Source organism: Callithrix jacchus, chromosome 5 (assembly GCF_049354715.1).
Source record: "Callithrix jacchus isolate 240 chromosome 5, calJac240_pri, whole genome shotgun sequence".
In the NCBI taxonomy this organism is placed as follows: Eukaryota; Metazoa; Chordata; class Mammalia; order Primates; family Cebidae; genus Callithrix; species Callithrix jacchus.
Genome location: NC_133506.1, coordinates 73,879,638 through 73,895,909, shown reverse-complemented (window position 1 = coordinate 73,895,909; position 16,272 = coordinate 73,879,638). Strand labels below are relative to the sequence as shown.

General features: G+C 58.5%; 1 protein-coding gene across 2 annotated transcripts; it reads right to left on the bottom strand.

Moving 5' to 3' along the window:
* Positions 1-187: 187 nt before the first annotated feature.
* On the bottom strand, positions 188-15,950 carry NLGN2 (neuroligin 2). Of its 2 annotated transcripts, XM_035299856.3 has the most exons (8): positions 14,962-15,950; positions 11,831-11,963; positions 8,325-8,375; positions 5,972-6,121; positions 5,616-5,801; positions 5,319-5,511; positions 3,918-4,514; positions 188-3,138 (listed from the first exon to the last, which is right to left on the bottom strand). In XM_035299856.3, exons 1-8 carry the CDS (start codon positions 15,940-15,942, stop codon positions 2,265-2,267), a joined length of 3,165 nt encoding a protein of 1,054 aa, XP_035155747.1. In that variant the 5' UTR covers positions 15,943-15,950; the 3' UTR covers positions 188-2,264. The 2 variants fall into 2 exon arrangements, with proteins under 2 accessions (XP_035155747.1, XP_078229011.1); XM_078372885.1 differs by lacking the exon at positions 8,325-8,375.
* Between the last annotated feature and the right edge of the window lie 322 nt (positions 15,951-16,272).

Below are 16,272 nucleotides of genomic sequence, written 5' to 3'. Positions count from 1 at the left end.
CCAGTTCATTTGCCGAACAGACCCGTTACCATGGCAACTAGACCCCTCACCCACTCCCCATCCCTTTCAGGCCTCAGAGCTCGTCCCTGAAAAGCAGGGCTGGGGGTCAGGACCCCTTCTCCCCCATCACTTGCCTGGGGCTTGTTTCTTCAGAGACCGCCCTCCCCACAACAGAGAAGGCATAGCCAACAGTTAAACTTTTATATTTACAATATTCTCTTCGTCTTTTGCCAGGTTTAAAAATGTGTACAGAGCCGCAAAGGGTTGGGGTAGGGACAGGGGATTATCGGGATTGTTCTGGGGAGAGGAGCTGGGCATTGGAGTCCGTGGCTGATTCATGGGGTCCCCCAGCCCCCCTCCCATGCCCCAATTTTGGGGGCATCTGTCTACAGGGTTCAGGGACCAGGTCTCTAGCATTTGGAGGGCATGGCTGTTTGGACAGGAGCTAGACCAGGCAGGGGAAAGGATCCGAAAAGAACTAATTTTCCATGGATGGAGGTAGGAGAAGGGACAGTCATAAGGCGAAGGTCTGGGGACTCAAGACCAGGGATTCTGGATTTAGGTGTCAGTGGAAGACAGCACCCCACCCCCTATTCAAGTTTGGCACTAACACCCCACAAAATGCCAGCAGATGAAGATTCTCCCCTTGTCCACTGGCATCCCCTATGCCCTTCCTGACGTCATTCTTTCCCCAGAGGCTCAAACCCAAGGCCCTCCAAGGAGTCATCTCACACATTTCAGATTCTTCCTGCTTGTGTCTGCCCAAGCTCCTACTGCCACCTCCATCCGTTCCTCAGCACTGCTGACCTCATTTTCCCCAATTTACTTGATGAGACATTTCTCCCCACTGCCTCCCCTCGGCTCCTCAAGGCTCCTTTCTTTCAGCCAAGGAGGGGGTGGGGGTCAGAGAAGGAGGGTGGTCAGCTGAGGAGAAGGCTGGTCTGACGCTGAGATGGGGACAGCTTCAAAGAGGGAGATGGAGATGAAGAGGAACAAGGAACTGAGGCAGGGTGGGGGAGACGCAGCGAGGAGAAGGGGCACAGAGGGGACCCCTAACCCACCACATCCCTCACCCTGTATCCTGCTTGTCCCTAGTTTCTCCTGCCCTGCCTGGAACTGGGAAATGCTTGGCACATTTTGGGGGTCTTTCTGCTCAAATCCACCTACCTGGTTTGGCACAGCTGAGCAGTGCTCTGAGGCCTGAGGAAAAGGCTGTCCTTGCCGCCATGAGGGCTGAGGGCTTTGGTCAGACATGCATGGTCTCTGTGGGCCGCACATGCCATGTCCCCTCCCCTCCACCTCTTCATCTCTGGGGGAGGAAGGGGGGCCTCCCTCTGGGTTTCACACCCTCCTCAGCTCCTGTCAACTAGAGGTCTGGGCTCACTTGCCATGAGAGGAGGGACTGAGTGCTGGGCCTGAGGCCTGGGGGAGGCAGGGAAGTGCTGGGGAGAGAGGGACCACCTGCCTGGGAAACACACATCCACATGCAAAAACATGTTTCCACTCAGAAATGCGTCCTGGGCCACAGGAAAAGAAGCTTCCAGGCAGCACCAGGATGCGTGGACTCCTCCCTCCCCTGGGCAGGAAATCTGTGCCTGTTCTCTGTGGAAGGGGAGGGCCTCCCTGGAGAACGTGCTTCCATTTGACTTGTGCCAAAAGGAGGTGCAGGGGAGCGGGGGAACATGCTTCACCAGGGTGGGGCACAGGGGAGGCAGGGTCGAGGGGGGCTGTGATTTTTTCGCTGCTTCCCAGGCTCCACCCTCTGTGGTCTGATGGCCAAGGGTCACTGCATGTGAACATACCACTTCCAGGGTCTCCAGGGGAAGGGAGGGGAGGGGGAGGGAGAAGACATGAAAGAACAGGATTCTGGGGTACAAATCCCCACAGAAATTCTTTGAGGGGGCCAACATGTGTCCAGGGCGGCAAAAAAAACCTCACCCTGCACATGGGAAAACACACCCCCTTGAGAAAGCACACCTCCACTTGGGAAAATACTTCCACATTTCCACACACCAAAGACGGGTGTCCCAATGGAGGGGAGAAAACATCCCCCAGTTGTTCAAAGGCCCAGGTCCAGAGAGGAGACTGGGCTTCTCCGCATGGGAAAGCACATGTCGCAGTGAGGAGTCCCAAGTCCACCTTTGCGCTGCTGGACGGCACGTGACGACTCCACAGGAGAAAAGCCAGTCGCCTAGTCCTCCTCCCTGCCTTCGGAGGGACTGGGCCAGGGTGGGCTGGGGAGGAGGGCCTCCCCATGCTGCCCCCTATACCCGAGTGGTGGAGTGGGGGTGGGGTAGCGTGTTGTTGTGGCTGGTAGCGGTGGGGGGAGGCGGAGGGAAGGGCCCAAAGGGATGAAGGGACGGGGGCGGTGGGGGTGGGGGTGGCCCCAGGCCACTGGGCAACAGGGTGAGGGCCCCCGGGGCCAAGAGAGGCACATCGTCTGGTGCCCGGCGCAGAGCCAGGGTGTAGTCGGGTGGGCAGGCAGGGCGCAGGGCCTCAGCAGGGTCTGCACCGACGCCACCACCCCGCTTCAGCTGCAGGGACACCAGCTCCTCCTCTGGTGGCAGCTCTCGGCCGGCGGTGGGGAGCAAGGGGCCCCCACCGGGCACGCCAGAGCCAGAGCCGCCAGGTGGGCTAAGCCTCCGGCAGCGCAGCTCCTGTCGCCGGTCCCGCTTGTAGTAGAGGGCAGCAAAGGCCAGGATGTTGAGGAAGAGGAGGGAGGCACCCACAGCCACAGTGACACTCAGCTCCGTGGAGTAGTCCCTCGAGTCCCCGGGAAAGCGGTCGTAGGCCCTTGGGCCTGGCTCAGGCTCGGGCTCGGGTGGCAGGGTGGCAGGCGGGGGGGGTCGGCGTGTACCCGGGGCACCGGCGGGTGGGCGAGGCGGCCAGCGCGTGGCATAGGGAGGCAGGCGTGTGGTGGTGGTGAAGAGCTCTGTGTGCAGGTTGTGCAGGTGGGGCACGAGCTCCAGCCAGAAGGCCACCTTGTTGGCGCGGTAGTTGTCACGCACACGTGGCTTCAAGCCTATGTGCAGATACTGCTTCTCCTTGCTGTTGAATTTGCTCCACACCACCTCCTCAAAGCGATTGGGTTTGGTGTGGATGAACTTGGTATCCTGTGGCACTGGCTGGTTGGGGTCCCTGTGGGCACAGAGGGCAGGGAAAGGAGGAGTGAGGGCAAGGTTCTGAAGAAGGGTGGGTGGCAGTGGGCAGGGAGGCAGACAAGCGGGGGAGCAGGAAAGCCAGAGAAAAAGTCACCAAGGCAGAGAGACACAGATGGATATGAAGAGACAGAAAAAACGCAAGAGACAAAATCAGAGAGACAAATAGGGATGGAGACAGACTGCCAGAGACAGCCAGAAATGCGGGCAGAGGGGCAGGGGCAGACACAGAGATAGCCAGGGAGAAGCAGAAGCTGAGACTGAATGAGATGGAGACAGAGTCAAAGACACGGGAGGGACAGCCAGAGACAGAGAGACAGCCAGGTTGAAATCACTGGCAGCCAGAAACAGCAAAAAGTAAACAGACCAAAGAGAGCAGAGGGAAGGGGAGAGCTGTCCATGGATTTCAGACAAAAATAAAGAAACTTTGCACACACTCAGACACACACACCTGAGCAGCCAGCCAGAGATGCCGAGCCCTAGCAGGGTTGGGCAGGCGGCAGGGTCAGACAAAGAGGAGGGAGGGATGGACACCAAGCCACTGAGTGGGCCCCCCACTCCCCAGAAAGGACAGGGGTCTCTGCCTGATGCTGCTGAATCTCCCACACTCAACTCAATGCCTGGCACAGAGGTGTCTAGGTTAGTTTCACTCAAGCAAGAGGGCAGCCCAGAGTGCCTTAACAGAGGGATGGCAGCCATGTGAAGGAGGCAGGGCCCCACCCACACCACCTGGCCCTGCCCAGCCCCTCTGACCCTCACCCAGTTTTGGCGAAGTTGGTCCAGTAGGTCATGACCACAGCACTGAGCATGACGTCATTCTTGGAGAAGTTACAGGGGAAGAGATCGGTGGCACCCACCATGGGCACACCAAAGACATAGGGCAGTTCGTCCCCATGTGCTGCATCTGCCCACTCAGGCCGACCCTCTGCCTGGCAGTGGTGGTAGAAGGTGTAAAAGTAGACAGGAGACTGGTAGTCGGCGTGCAGCTTGGCAGTGGCCACAGCTGGTGCCACCCATTGGTGGTCGGTGAAGAGTGCCAGCAGGGTCTTACGGCGCATTTCGCCATTGTCCCGGTCGGCCCAGTCTGTGTACATGAACTTGATGGTCTCCCGAAGCACATCCTTGCCCTCCGGGTAGCCATACAGGTTGTCCACAAAGTTGGAGACTGTGAAGTCGAAGGCGCTGGCAGACACACCATCCTCACTCTCTGCAGAGTCCTCCACGAACTTGAGACCCTCTCCCTGGTTGACGCCGATGAGCATGTCATAGTTGAGGAATTCTCCCTGCTGCATGAGGATCTCAGGGTCATCAGGGACCACGTCGCCGTCCACCACGGGCCCAAAGGCTATGTGGTAGCTGGGGAGAAGGGGTCAGGGTCTCACTACCCACTCAATGGCCTCCTCACAGCCTGTGGCCTGCTAAGCCCACACAAAGATGCTTCCCTCCACCTGCAAGACCCTTTTTCCCAACTTGAAATCCTCCAATGGGTCCTTTGGGGGGTCTGGCCTCTCCGGAAGTCTTCCCAAAGCACTTCACGGCACTCTGTGGTCACCTGCTCTTGTGGGCACCTCCACTAAAGGAAGGCTTGTAAGAGAAGGCCACTTAATGAAGCCCATTTCTCCTTGTTTGTTTTTTGTTTTTTTCTGTTTGTTTGAGATGGGGTCTCGCTCTGTTGCCAGGCTGGAGTGCAAGGGCGAGATCTCAGCTCACTGCAACCTCCTCTTCCTGGGTTCAAGCAATTCTCCTGTCTCAGCCTCCTGAGTAGCTGGGGTTACAGGCACACACTACCACGGCCAGCTAGTTTTTTGTATTTTTAGTAGAGAAGAGGTTTCACCATGTTCCCCAGGCTCGTCTTGAACTCCTAACCTCAGGTGATCCACCCGCCTTGGCCTCCCAAAGTGCTGAGATTACAGGTGTGAGCCACCGTGCCCAGCCTAGTAAATATGGGGTTTCACCATGTTGGCCAGGGTGGTCTCAACCTCTTTACCTCATGATCCACCCGCCTCAGCCTCCCAAAGTGCTGGGATTACAGGCGTGAGCCATGGTGCCCAGCCCATTTCTCCTTGCCAAATGGGATGCCCACAGGCACCTGTCACCTCAGCCTCCCTGGAACCAGCAAGTAGAGTGAAGGCCTGGACCCAGCCCTCTCCCACCCCATACCGGGCGGGCTGCACATCCTGGTCCACCAGTTCCCGGGAGGGCTTCCGCCGCAGACACTCCACAGCTTCGGCGCTGTCCTCTCGGTCACAGCCCACTTTGGCTGCCAGCAGCCGCGTGTATTTGAGCGGCTGGTAGTTGACAGACCAGCTGGAAATGGCAGTGCCACTCTGGGCGATGGCCTTCTGGAACAGCCCTGGTGGGAAAGGCAGACCTCAGGCCAGGCTGTGAGTACTAGCCTGAAGAAAGGGGAGCTGGCAGGGTCAGGAAGGGTGGGGCAGGCTGGGACACTGCTGGTACCTTCTGAATGGTGGGAGAGGATCAAAAGGTTGACGCAGGAGGCCCCTGCCCCGGACCCAAAGATGGTGATGCGCTCGGGGTCACCCCCAAAGTGGGCGATGTTTTCACTGAGCCAGCGCAGGGCCTGGATCTGGTCCAGGAGCCCATAGTTGCCTTTTGCAGCCTGGTCCCCGGTACTGAGAAAACCTGGGAGTGGAAGAAGAAGAGGGCTCCCTGGATATGTCACAGCGCCCCTCCCCCCTTTCTGGGCAGCTCAGTCCAGCCCAGAAGCTATTCTACTGGATGTGGAGAAACCCTGCCCATGAGGCCCACCTCCCAGACTCTCCCCATCCCCAGAGTTGGCTGCCCACCCTCACCGAGCACCCCAAGACGGTAGTTGAGCGTGGCTACAATGACGTTGCCATAGGCAGCCAGGACTGAGCCATCGAACATGTTTCCGGTGCCCTCCATGTAGGAGCCGCCGTGGAGAAACAGCATCACAGGCTTCTTCCCAGGGTCACGGATATCTGCGTGGGGAGGGGTTGGGCAGGTGGGCCGGGGGGTCAGGGACAAGGACACAGTCAGACTGGAAGCAGCACTGCCCAGCTCCCAAGCCTGCTGAAGACTGGCCCGGAGCTCAGGAGACATGTCACTCCCATCCCTGGGGGGCAAGACCGGATTCCCCTCCTCCCTCCCCAGCTAGCCCTGGCAGACGGTTCCTCCCGACCCTATGCCAGCCTGCCCCACGGCACTCCTCCAATGCAGACCTTCCAAGAAACCCCACAGAGGCTGGGGGTGGGAAGTGGTTTTCCTTAGGACATCTGCTGGATCTAGGGAACCCCCAGCACCACCCCCCAACACATCTCCTTCCTGTCCCTGAGAAGAGCAAGCTCCCGAGGCTAGAAGTTGGAGCTGGAGCTGCTGGGGGGTCCTGGCATCTCCTCCAACTTAGCCCTTGGGCCTCCGCTCCACATGGTACCCTGGTCTGTGGGTAAGGGGGTACCAGGCATAGGGTCCCTGATCTGTGGATGAGGAGTGCCAAGACTAGGGTCCCTGGTCTGTGGGTGCTGGGGTGCCGGGTCTAGGGTCCCTGGTCTGTGGGTGATGGGGTGCCAGGCCTAGGGTCCCTGGGGCTTGGTCTCCTCCCCGCCCTAATTCCTTTCTAGGTCACCTCCCTAGTCACCATGGCAACCCCCAGCCTAATTACTGTGGCAGGAGGAGGAAGAGCCTGCTTAATGAAGCCAGGGTGCAGCTCTCTAGTCTTGGACACCCCCAAACTGTCCTGAGCCCTGCGTTCTGCACGGGGACTCTTTCCCGCCATGCCCTCAGAGGAGCCCATGATCAATGCCACATGTGATGAGGCCCTTGAGTCGCTCCAGATTGGACTGAAGGGTGACTAATTCCAGAGGAGGTGGGAGTCTGAGAGTGCTTGCCAGGGTCTCCGAGGCTACAGTACCCTCCCCTGTAGCTCCCCACGATTCAGCCACAGTGCTAGGGCTGGGGTCACCCCTGGCCACAGGCCCTCCTCTTTCTTGACACTGGCTCTCCCTGCTAGCCAGGACACTCAGCAAACCAAAGCCAGGCCTGGGCCTCCACAGCTGGTCCCCAGTGCCTCTGCCCACCTCCCTTATCCTGCTAGAAATGTCCCTCCTGCCAGAAGGTCAACCTGCAGGTCACTAAGACATTCCCCTGGACCTCACAGATGGCTTCCTGCCTCCCATCTCTTAAGACCCCCTCTGCAGCCCCCATGCTTCTGACTTCTGCCAGAGCTCCTAGTAGGCAGCACCCTTTCTATGTCCTCCCCAAATCCTGTCCTCTCCTCTCCTTTGTTCCTGAACCTCAAGTGACCTTCCAGCACTTTCAGGGTGGAATCTCCTTCCCCGACAAGGTCCTGTCCTAAATGTCCTCAGTTCTCCCATCCTCACCCCACCCCTCTCCCAGTGTGGGGGGAGGAGGGGTCAGAAAGGAAAGGAGCAGGAAGAGGGGCTGGGGCAACAAGAATTCAAAACCAACAAAAACAGGATCAAGAAAGAAGAAAGAAAGAAAAAACAACAACCAAAAAGCAAGAAGCTCTCGGGGCAGATTCAACAAGAAAAGAAAAAACAAAAACATCCATTTTGGAAAAAAAGAAAAAAAGAAAAAAATTCTTTGCATTTTTTTTCAAAATTTTGTGGTGAAACTTCAAGATATTGGGCCCTGTTTTCAAAAATTTTCAGATTCTTTCATTCACTTCCAATATTTGCGTTTTCTGTGTCTGACAGGGTTTTGGAAATTGCGACAGGCTTCTGATGTTCAATGGTGCCATCAATTTGCCAACTTAAAAATTTTTTTGAACTGTTGTTTTGCTTCAATTTCAAATAGGTTTTCTTTCAAATGTTACATTTCACAAGTTTCAAAACCGTCCAGATTTCTTTCAAATTCAATACATTTTATCCAATTCTTTTGATTTTTTTTTCTGACATTCCAATTTCTTTTCATTTTCAGCTGATTTTCACCATGGTTAGCTTTTCTGGCAGGTTTTCTAGTGGGTCCAACATTGTTCAAATTTTGTTTGAAGTTTTCATAATTCTTTTTTCCAATTATTAAAAATTTTTCTTTTCTTTTCTTTTTCATTTTAGTTGGGAGAACGACTGAGGGGCCTTGGGGGCTGTGGGGACATTTAGTGAGGGTCAGGGCCATGAATGTTCTCTGATAAGCAACCACATGCAGCAGCGGGATTTTTAAATCTACCTGTGTCTGGCGGATTGAGCGTCGCCTCGTCACGTTTTTTTGTGAGCGGACCTAAGACCGGGAACACAAAACAGAGAAAAAAGGACAATTTTGTGGGGAAAGATGGGGGTCGGGGGGAGGTGGTGGATGGGGAGGGGAGGAGAGAAAGCAGAAAAGGGGAGGGTGGGGGAGGCAGAAAAAATAAGCCAAAAAAAGCAAAATTTGTTTGCAAGAAAAAGAAACCAAGAAAAGAGAAAAACGTTTCTACAACCCAATTTTGTTCCCCTCCCCGGAAAAAGTCATGCCCCAAAGAAAAGGCTGGTTTTGGGGGGGTGGGGTGCCTGAGTGGGCTGAGGCCTGTCTTAAGACATATCAACTTGGCTGGAAAGGTTTTGGCTTGTCGATGTGTTTGCTAATTGCTGGAAATGAAACAGTGTTAGAGGTGGGGTGGGAGGGGAGAGGAAGCCCACCCAGAGCCCCTGGGAGACCAAGGCCAGCCTGCCACCCAGGCCACCTCTTAGAAGGCCCCCTTCAGGGCCAGCGAAGCACCTGCCTGCCGCCCCCTACAAGGCTGTAGGGAGGAGAGTGCAGCAGAAAGGACTCTGCTTCCCTCCGGACCACTCTGCAGGGTAGCTGGCGGAAAGGGTTGGGGGCAGCCCGCCCTGCAGCTCAGTCCCAGAAGCCTTCTGCTCTCCACTGGGGGGCTATGGGAAGGTCAGCCGGGGCTGCCCGCCCGCTACCCAGCCTCACCACCAGCACTTCTCATCTATCCACTCTCACAGGCCTGGCTTCTCACCCCAGCTCCCCAGTGTGGGCAAAGCAGGGAAGGGGGTCATCAGGTCTTGCCCTCCACTCCAGCTCAACCCTCCGCACTCCCCCCAACCTCGTCCCTTACCCAGGCTTCCTCTCCTCCCCCGAGAATGGTGAATTTCCCACCAGGGTCACCAGCCACCCCCTCCCCTGCCCCTGATCCACTGCCAAGAAGCCTCCCTTCCCCAACAGCTGAGGGGGTGGTTCAGTCCACAAACAGGGAAGGAGAAACACAGTGCCCTGAGCCAGGCTGGCACAGGTGCCAGCAGGTACCAGGAGCACCAGATTCACCCAGTGTGAAGGAAAGCCCCAGACACTGGCTCCAGGCTTCTTCCAGATTACAGGATTGGTCAGGGGAGAGCTGCAGCCCCAGGGCCTGGGGGTTTCCCAGGCTGATTGGTTTTTCCTCAATGGCACAGGGACTGGCACCAGGAAGGATAGGTCAAGGCCAAGGCAAGCTCTGGAAGGCGTCTTCTAAGTGGCAGTGATGGCCCCATGGAGACCCACTAGGAAGAGCATCTCTTCTTTATGAGAGGATGAGGTGGGGACAAAGTCAGTAGGGCATGTGTGTGTATGAGACTATGAGGTGCGCGTGTGTGTATGTGTGTGTGTGTGCGCGCGCATGTGCGTGCGCGCCTGAGTCAACCTCTTCCTCCCAGAGCTGGTGTGAAGATTCAGTGAGATCACCTGAATGTGTCAGGCCCAAGCAGGCCTGCAGTAAGCAGTGGTTAAAAATACAGAAGGTGTGGGCAAGGGTGGTATGGGGGCAGGGCTGGACAATTGCCTGGAGGTGTTGGGGTGGACAGTCCATTGGTGGCGAGTGCTGGGTGGATGTTTCACATGAGGGGTGACAAGACAGCACCCATAAGGGGACTATGGAGTGTGCACAGCCTGTGAGTGGGGAGGGCTGTGATGGGCACTCTGTGTGGAGGTACTGAGGTGAAGGACTCAGGGGCTGGGATGGCAGAGGAGTGTGGAGGGCAAGGCTCTCCAGTGCGGGGTGTTGTACTGGGGGGAACATGTGGCATGTACTGGGATAAATGGCTTATGGGGAACTAGGGGGCTTCAAAATCGGATGGGATTAGAGTAGATGATGCTGTGTGCACTGTGTGTAAGGGTTTGGGAGGTGTGGTTTATATAAAGAGGGGTATGGCTTGGATGGGGTTTACAGGGTGAATGGTCCATTTGGGAGGTTTCGGGATGGACATGGATGGGTTGGGGTACATAAGTGTTGGGGTGCCTGAGGTGTTCTGGGATTGTCAGGGGGGATTTGGGGTACAGGGGGGCATGGTGTTGGAGTACTTGTTAGGTGAGTAGGGTGCAAGGTTGCTGGATGTGTTCTCACTATCTGAGGCACGGTGCAGATGATCTCCCCTCAGGAGAGCGGGGAATAATGACTGAGGAGTGGTTGGGGTGTCGGGACTGTGTGAGGAGCCTGCTGAGCACACAGGTGTAGGGTTACTGGGGTATAACTGTGTGGCTGTTCTTAGGGCACATGGTCTATATCCAGGGATGCTGGGAGCACAGGTGTGTGTGGGTGACAGGGTATGCAATTTCAGATAGGTGGTGGGGCCATGTGTGATGTGAAGGTATTGGGAATTGTGATTGTGGGGTGCTGGAGCACATGATCAGTGTATAGGTCAGTTGGGATGATTTAAGTGTTGAGTAGTTGGGATTTGTAGTTTGCTGTGGGACTTGAGCGCGTGCTGTGGAGGTGCTGGGTGTGGACGGGTACACTAGGGGCTCCTGGGTACCAGGCCTATGTGTAAGGGTGCTGGAAACACCGCCTGTGGGAAGTATGGGGGCTGCCAATGGCCTCTATGCAGGTGCTATCATGCTTTGGAGCAGTGAGATGGGTGTCGGAAGAGCCATGGGGGGCTGTTTGTGAGGCCAGTCTGCTGCGATGGCTGGAATCCACCTATGGCACCCTGTTCAGACTCTGGAAGGTGTTCTGATTAGTCTTGGTGTGCTGAGGATGGAGGGTGACCTGTCCAGAAGTATGCCAGAGGCTATGAGCAGTCCTGTAGTGAACAAGAGTTCATTAAGAACAGAAGTTCAAGAGCCCCAGGGAAGACGGGTGGGCCATGATGAGTGGCGGGGCCCTTGGCCAGGAGCTTCCCTGATCTTTTAAGGTAATACAGTGGTCAGGGGAGAAGAGAAGGGCATTGGTACCATTGTCAATACACTCAGCTCAGGCAAGGGGTTCTGGACATGATGTGATAGATGGAAGGCAGCCCTCACTGGCCAGGGGGAGAGGGAGAGTCTGCGTTGTCCTTGAGGTGGAGATGCAGCTAACCTGGGTATTCTGCCAGGAACAAGCCCAGGTCTGGCGGGGGAGGTGGGGCAATGGAGTGGGTGTTTGAGCAGGGGATGACCACCCGATTCCTCCTCCGTGGCCAGGCTGAGATTAGCTGGCAGACTGTGCCTATTTGGAGAGAGCGAGTGAGCCTAGACCAGTGCCTGCTATCCCTGCCATGGCTCCCTATGGGCACAAAGAACTTCTGGGACAGCTGTCTGTGGGATGTATGCCTGGGACTGCCTGGGGGCACCCTTGAAATCCTTGGAGGGGTCTGTAGAGGCTGCAGGGACACTCCGTCCCTCACTGCCCCCACAAAGGCCCCGTTCTGAGACTGAGAGTGGTGTCAATGCCTGAGGGTTTGCATGTGCATTTGTGGGCTGTGTCCACAGGGTGCCCGGCTTCGTGCCCCCGCCCTTACCGTCTTCGGTGGGCACGTAGAGGTTGAGGTACAGGCAGTCCTCGCTCTGGTTCTGCACGTAGGTGGCGGCCGCCTCCAAGTTGTCGGTGAACCACACAGGCAGCATGATGGCGGGCAGCGCCCCGTGCAGGTTCTGCGGGCAGGCGGGCGGCAGGGTGGTGGCGTTGCGGACGCCGGGCCACGAGGCGGGCGCCTCAGGCGGCTGGAAGCGGCGGGCGCCCAGGGGTGGCGTGGCGTAGGGCACGCCTAAGAACTGCACGACGGGGCCCAGGATCTCGTTGTTGAGCTCGCGCCGCACACCACGCACTCGCCCGTAGGCCGTGTTCACCACCGGGAAGCGCTCCTCCCCGAGGCTGCTGAGGCCCAGGCCCGGGCCACCCGGGCCGCCCGGGGCGCTGCCACCGGGACCCCCTCCCCCCCGTTGAGCCCCCGCCAGCCCCACCAGACACAGCGCCAGGAGCCACATGCTGATCGGGGGACCCCCCCTCCCTCCCTGGGACCCCCCCCCCTCGGAGAGAGAGAGAAGGGGGGGAGAGGGAGGGAGGCCCCCCTCGCCCCAGGAGGGAGGAGGGGGTGTGGGAAAGAAGGGAGGAGGGGGGGTGGGGAGGGACCTGGGTTAGACTGGACAGAGAAGGGGTCTGTTCCTCTCCATGGAGGGGGCACGGGGTGGGGAAGGGGAGGGAGGTGGGAGAAGGTGAAGGCAGGCCCGACCTGCGGGAGATGGAGCGAGAGGGACAGGGCGGCAGGATACAGACAGACGGACAGACAGAAAAATACAGAGGAGAGGCGGAAGAGGGGAAGGGAAATTGGATGGGGCAGACAGAAAGGAACGGGGAAACAGAAGAGACAAGTGGTTAGTGACTTGGAATTCAGACCAAGTTGCCCCCTTCTTCCACCCACAGGCCCCCTGGCACCTCCCCACTCCCACCCAGCAGCCCTTCTCCTTTCAGCGGGCACCCAGGCTGGGGGTGGGGTTCAGATGTGGTTAAAGTCCAGGACCCAGCCTGAGAAGAGGAGGGTCAGCTCCCCAGACCCAGCATGCCCTCTTCCAGCTGAGGTATCCCTCCCAGGCAGGCTCTCCTCGGGGACTCAGGAGTCCCAGTTCCCACCTCCCTGAGAGGGAGCAAAGTAGACAAGGAAGAGAAAATAAAAATACTAAGTCATTAATTAGCAGGAAGTGGCAGGTTTGTTTATATGTGTTAATTACTTCTGAGCTGTAATTTCATGGCGCTGAACCCCCTCCCCAGGCCAGACTCAGGCCTTTCTTGGGACTGCACAAACCCGGCACCTTATCCTGGCTTCAGCACACCACTCGCTAAGGATATGTGCTGCCCGGGACCCCTATCTCTCCAGGCTCTCTCCATGTCTTCCCTCAGAAGTTGGGGTGCCTTGAGGCTGGGATTACAATAGGGAGGGGACGCTGGAGGGGCAAATCCAGGTACAGATGCATGATCCTGCAGCCGGTTGCCCGGTGACGGGATGCTGCCCCGCAATGTTACCTCGGCAACGGGCTGCAGCTTTAACCCTGGAGGGGGGGTCTGGAGGAAGATGGAAAGGGGCTGGCTTGGTTTGGGGGTCCACTCAGGGCATGAGGGGAAGGGCAGAGGTGTGAGTCAAGATGCAAGAGTTCCCCCCAACCTTAGCATAAGGAAGAAGTTTATATGTTGAGAGGAGGGGGAGATTGGGGGCACCAAGAACCCTAAAAGCCCTGCCTCTTGCCCCGTGTTGGCCAATCGGAGCCTAGCCTTAGTGACCAGGCTCCTGGCTGGGGAGAGGGGTGGTGAGGTGGGCTTGAGGAGACATCACAGGAGCCTACTGACTATCCCCCTCCAGCAATCTCAAGCAGCCTTGGACCCCACCACCTCTTCATCTTTGCAGGTCATGGTGACCCATGTCCTGGGGGCAACCCTTAGCTTTCTTCTCTTCCCATCCCATCCCATCCATTCACCTACCCTTCCCCTTGCTGCCTCCCCCCACCCCCAGGTTGCTGCTCTGATGCTTGGGTGCTCAGGGCAGCGGGAGGTAGGCCAGGGAAAAGATCAGACCAGAGGGGCAGGCACCCAGGTCATTTTGGCAAGCCCCCCCCACCCCCCCCCAACAGCCGCCAGAGCTGTTTGCTGACTCGGAGTTTTCAGAGCCAGGCGCCAGCCCTAGGGTGGCTCTCTGCAGGTGTCAATTTATTCCAGAGATGAGGACACAGGAATCCTTACCACACACACCCAGCCATGCCCCCTGCCTTTCAGGCGCTCTAAGGCTCCTGTTCCCCCATCACCTGGAGGTGGCTCAGGCTGATTCCCCCAGGATCTCCTTTTCCTGTGCCAGACTGGGCTCAGGTACCATGGCCTTGCTGCCCCCTCCCCCTCCCCACAACAAGATCTGTCTCAGTCACCCTCTCCTCCTGAGGGTACTCTGGGCCCCTGGCCTCCTCCTGCCAGCCAGCTTTGCTCCCTCCTTCCCTCCCACTGGTGCACCCCCATCTCTCTCCTCTCCGTAGTGCTCCCTGGGAGCATCTTTCCTGGGCCTCTTCCAGCTCGCTCCAGCTCTTGCCTTCAGTCTCTCGCCCTCGGTCTTTTTACATCTTTCTCTTCTGTATCTCTCTCCTTGGTGTTTCTCATTTCTTTCTCTCTCCTCCAAATACCTTCCCAAATTCCCCCCTCAAACCTTCTCTCTCTCTCTCTCCTCTTTCCCCATCTCTGTCTCCCCCATTTTCTCTCCCCATCTCTGTCTGCCACATCTTGCTCCCTCCTCCTTCTCCCCATCCCTCTGCCTTCTCTCTCCATTCCTGCCCAGGCCTGACTCCCCCAGCCGGGGAGAGTTGAGGGACGGGGGCTCAGGCCGCAGGCCCCCGCTTCCTGCAGTGGTGAAAATGGCTTGGCCGGGAAGGGGAGAAGGAGGGGGAGGGGGAGATGGGAACACACGGGGTCTGTGGGCCCATTCAAAGGATCATTCATGGACTGGAGAGAGGCAGAGACAAAGAGACCAAGACGCAGAGACACGGCGAGAGCATCCCTAGGCGGAGACAAGCAGACAGAGCAGGCTGGGGGAAACCAGGCGCAGGGAGGGAGATGGGGAGAAGGAGACCCCAGTGGACCGCCACACAGCCCCCTCCACCGGCCCGGCTTAGGTCCTACCTGGCTCAGCCCTGGGGCCGTGATGCCTCCATCCAGGGCTCCGAGTGGGGGGCGAACGGCCTTCGGGAGGGGGCGGCGGCCTCTGAGCCCCCGCGGCCCCGCAGGCCCAGCCCCCGCCCGCAGCGCCTCACCCGGCGGGGGAGGGGGATCGCCCCAGCCCCGGGGGGCGGGGCCGGGATCCAGTCGATCCCCGGTAAAAAGAGAGCTAGGGGATGGGATCAGGGGGAGCCCGAGAACAGGGAACCCCGCAGTAGGGACGATACAGCAAGGAGGGGACAACGGGACAGGACTAGATTGGGGGTCCACTGGTTCCGTGGGCCAGCTTCGAGGGACCAGAAGGCGGTCCAGGCGGAGGATCCTAAGGCTCGGGTGCTGGAGGAGGAGTACACGGCAATCCCCGGGGCCCGGGAGCGCAGGATCCGCGGTGCTGGGGCAGGGATCTAGCCGGAATCCTCGGGGAGGGGGAGGGATCTTGTCGATCCCGAGGGCGGGCAGGAGGGGGAGGTCCGGGGAGTCAGAGGAGGGCGGGAGCCGAGTCCAGAGCCCCGGGGCGGGGGTCAGCGCGGCTCCTAGGAGGGAAGGCGGAGGTGAGGGGAGGCTTCGAGGGACGCTCAGTAGCCGGGAGGCCCGGACTCCCGGCTCCGCGCGCCAGGGCCCGCCCGCCCCGCGTCCATCCCAGCCCGAGAGTGATGATCCGCCGGCGGAGCAGCCGCAGCAGCCCCGCGCGTCACCGCGCGGCCGCCTCCCCCGCCCCCTGCCGAGAGAGCGGCGCACACCCCCCGCTCGCACCCGCCTGCCCGCCCGCCCTCGGGAGAGTGGGGGGATTGGAGATGGTGGGAGGAGGCGGGAGTGGACAGACGGACAGATGAACGTAGCGGGCCAGGGCAGGGTGGAGACACCCCCTCCCCCGATCTTCCACCCTCTGGGCTCTCGCGGTCTAGAGGGGGGAGAAAATCTGAACCAAAGGGAGCGAGGCATCATGCAAAGAGGGCGGAGCCTTCAGACATGGGGAGGAGCCATCTGTGCAGTGGGCGGGGTTTACTGGCAATAGGTGGAGCTTGGGTATCTTTGGGGCCGCCTCTTTTTGGGAGTGGGCTTGATTTGAAGCTGAACAGGAGGAGCCTGTGGGAAAAGGGGCGGAACTTTGAGAGAAGACCGGGATCTTTGGAAATTGGCCGGAGCGATGGGGGGGTGGGGCGTTCGAAGAGGCTATCAACTTGGAAAGTGGGCCAATCCGTGACGCAAATCCGCTAGTCCCGCCCTCAACCCCGCCCCCACTACTTAGCGCCTCCGCTCTTAATTGGTGCTGGT

What these genes read in the sequence shown, in the direction of transcription:
- NLGN2 (XM_035299856.3), bottom strand. Translation starts at nt 15,942, where the DNA reads ATGATGCCTCGCTCCCTTTGGTTCAGATTTTCTCCCCCCTCTAGACCG. An exon ending in GCTCAATCCGCCAGACACAG is followed by an intron (nt 6,122 to 8,324) that starts GTAGATTTAAAA and finishes CTCCCCACGCAG; the next exon opens with ATATCCGTGACCCTGGGAAG. An exon ending in CAGGATGTGCAGCCCGCCCG is followed by an intron (nt 4,515 to 5,318) that starts GTATGGGGTGGG and finishes CCTTCTCCCCAG; the next exon opens with CTACCACATAGCCTTTGGGC.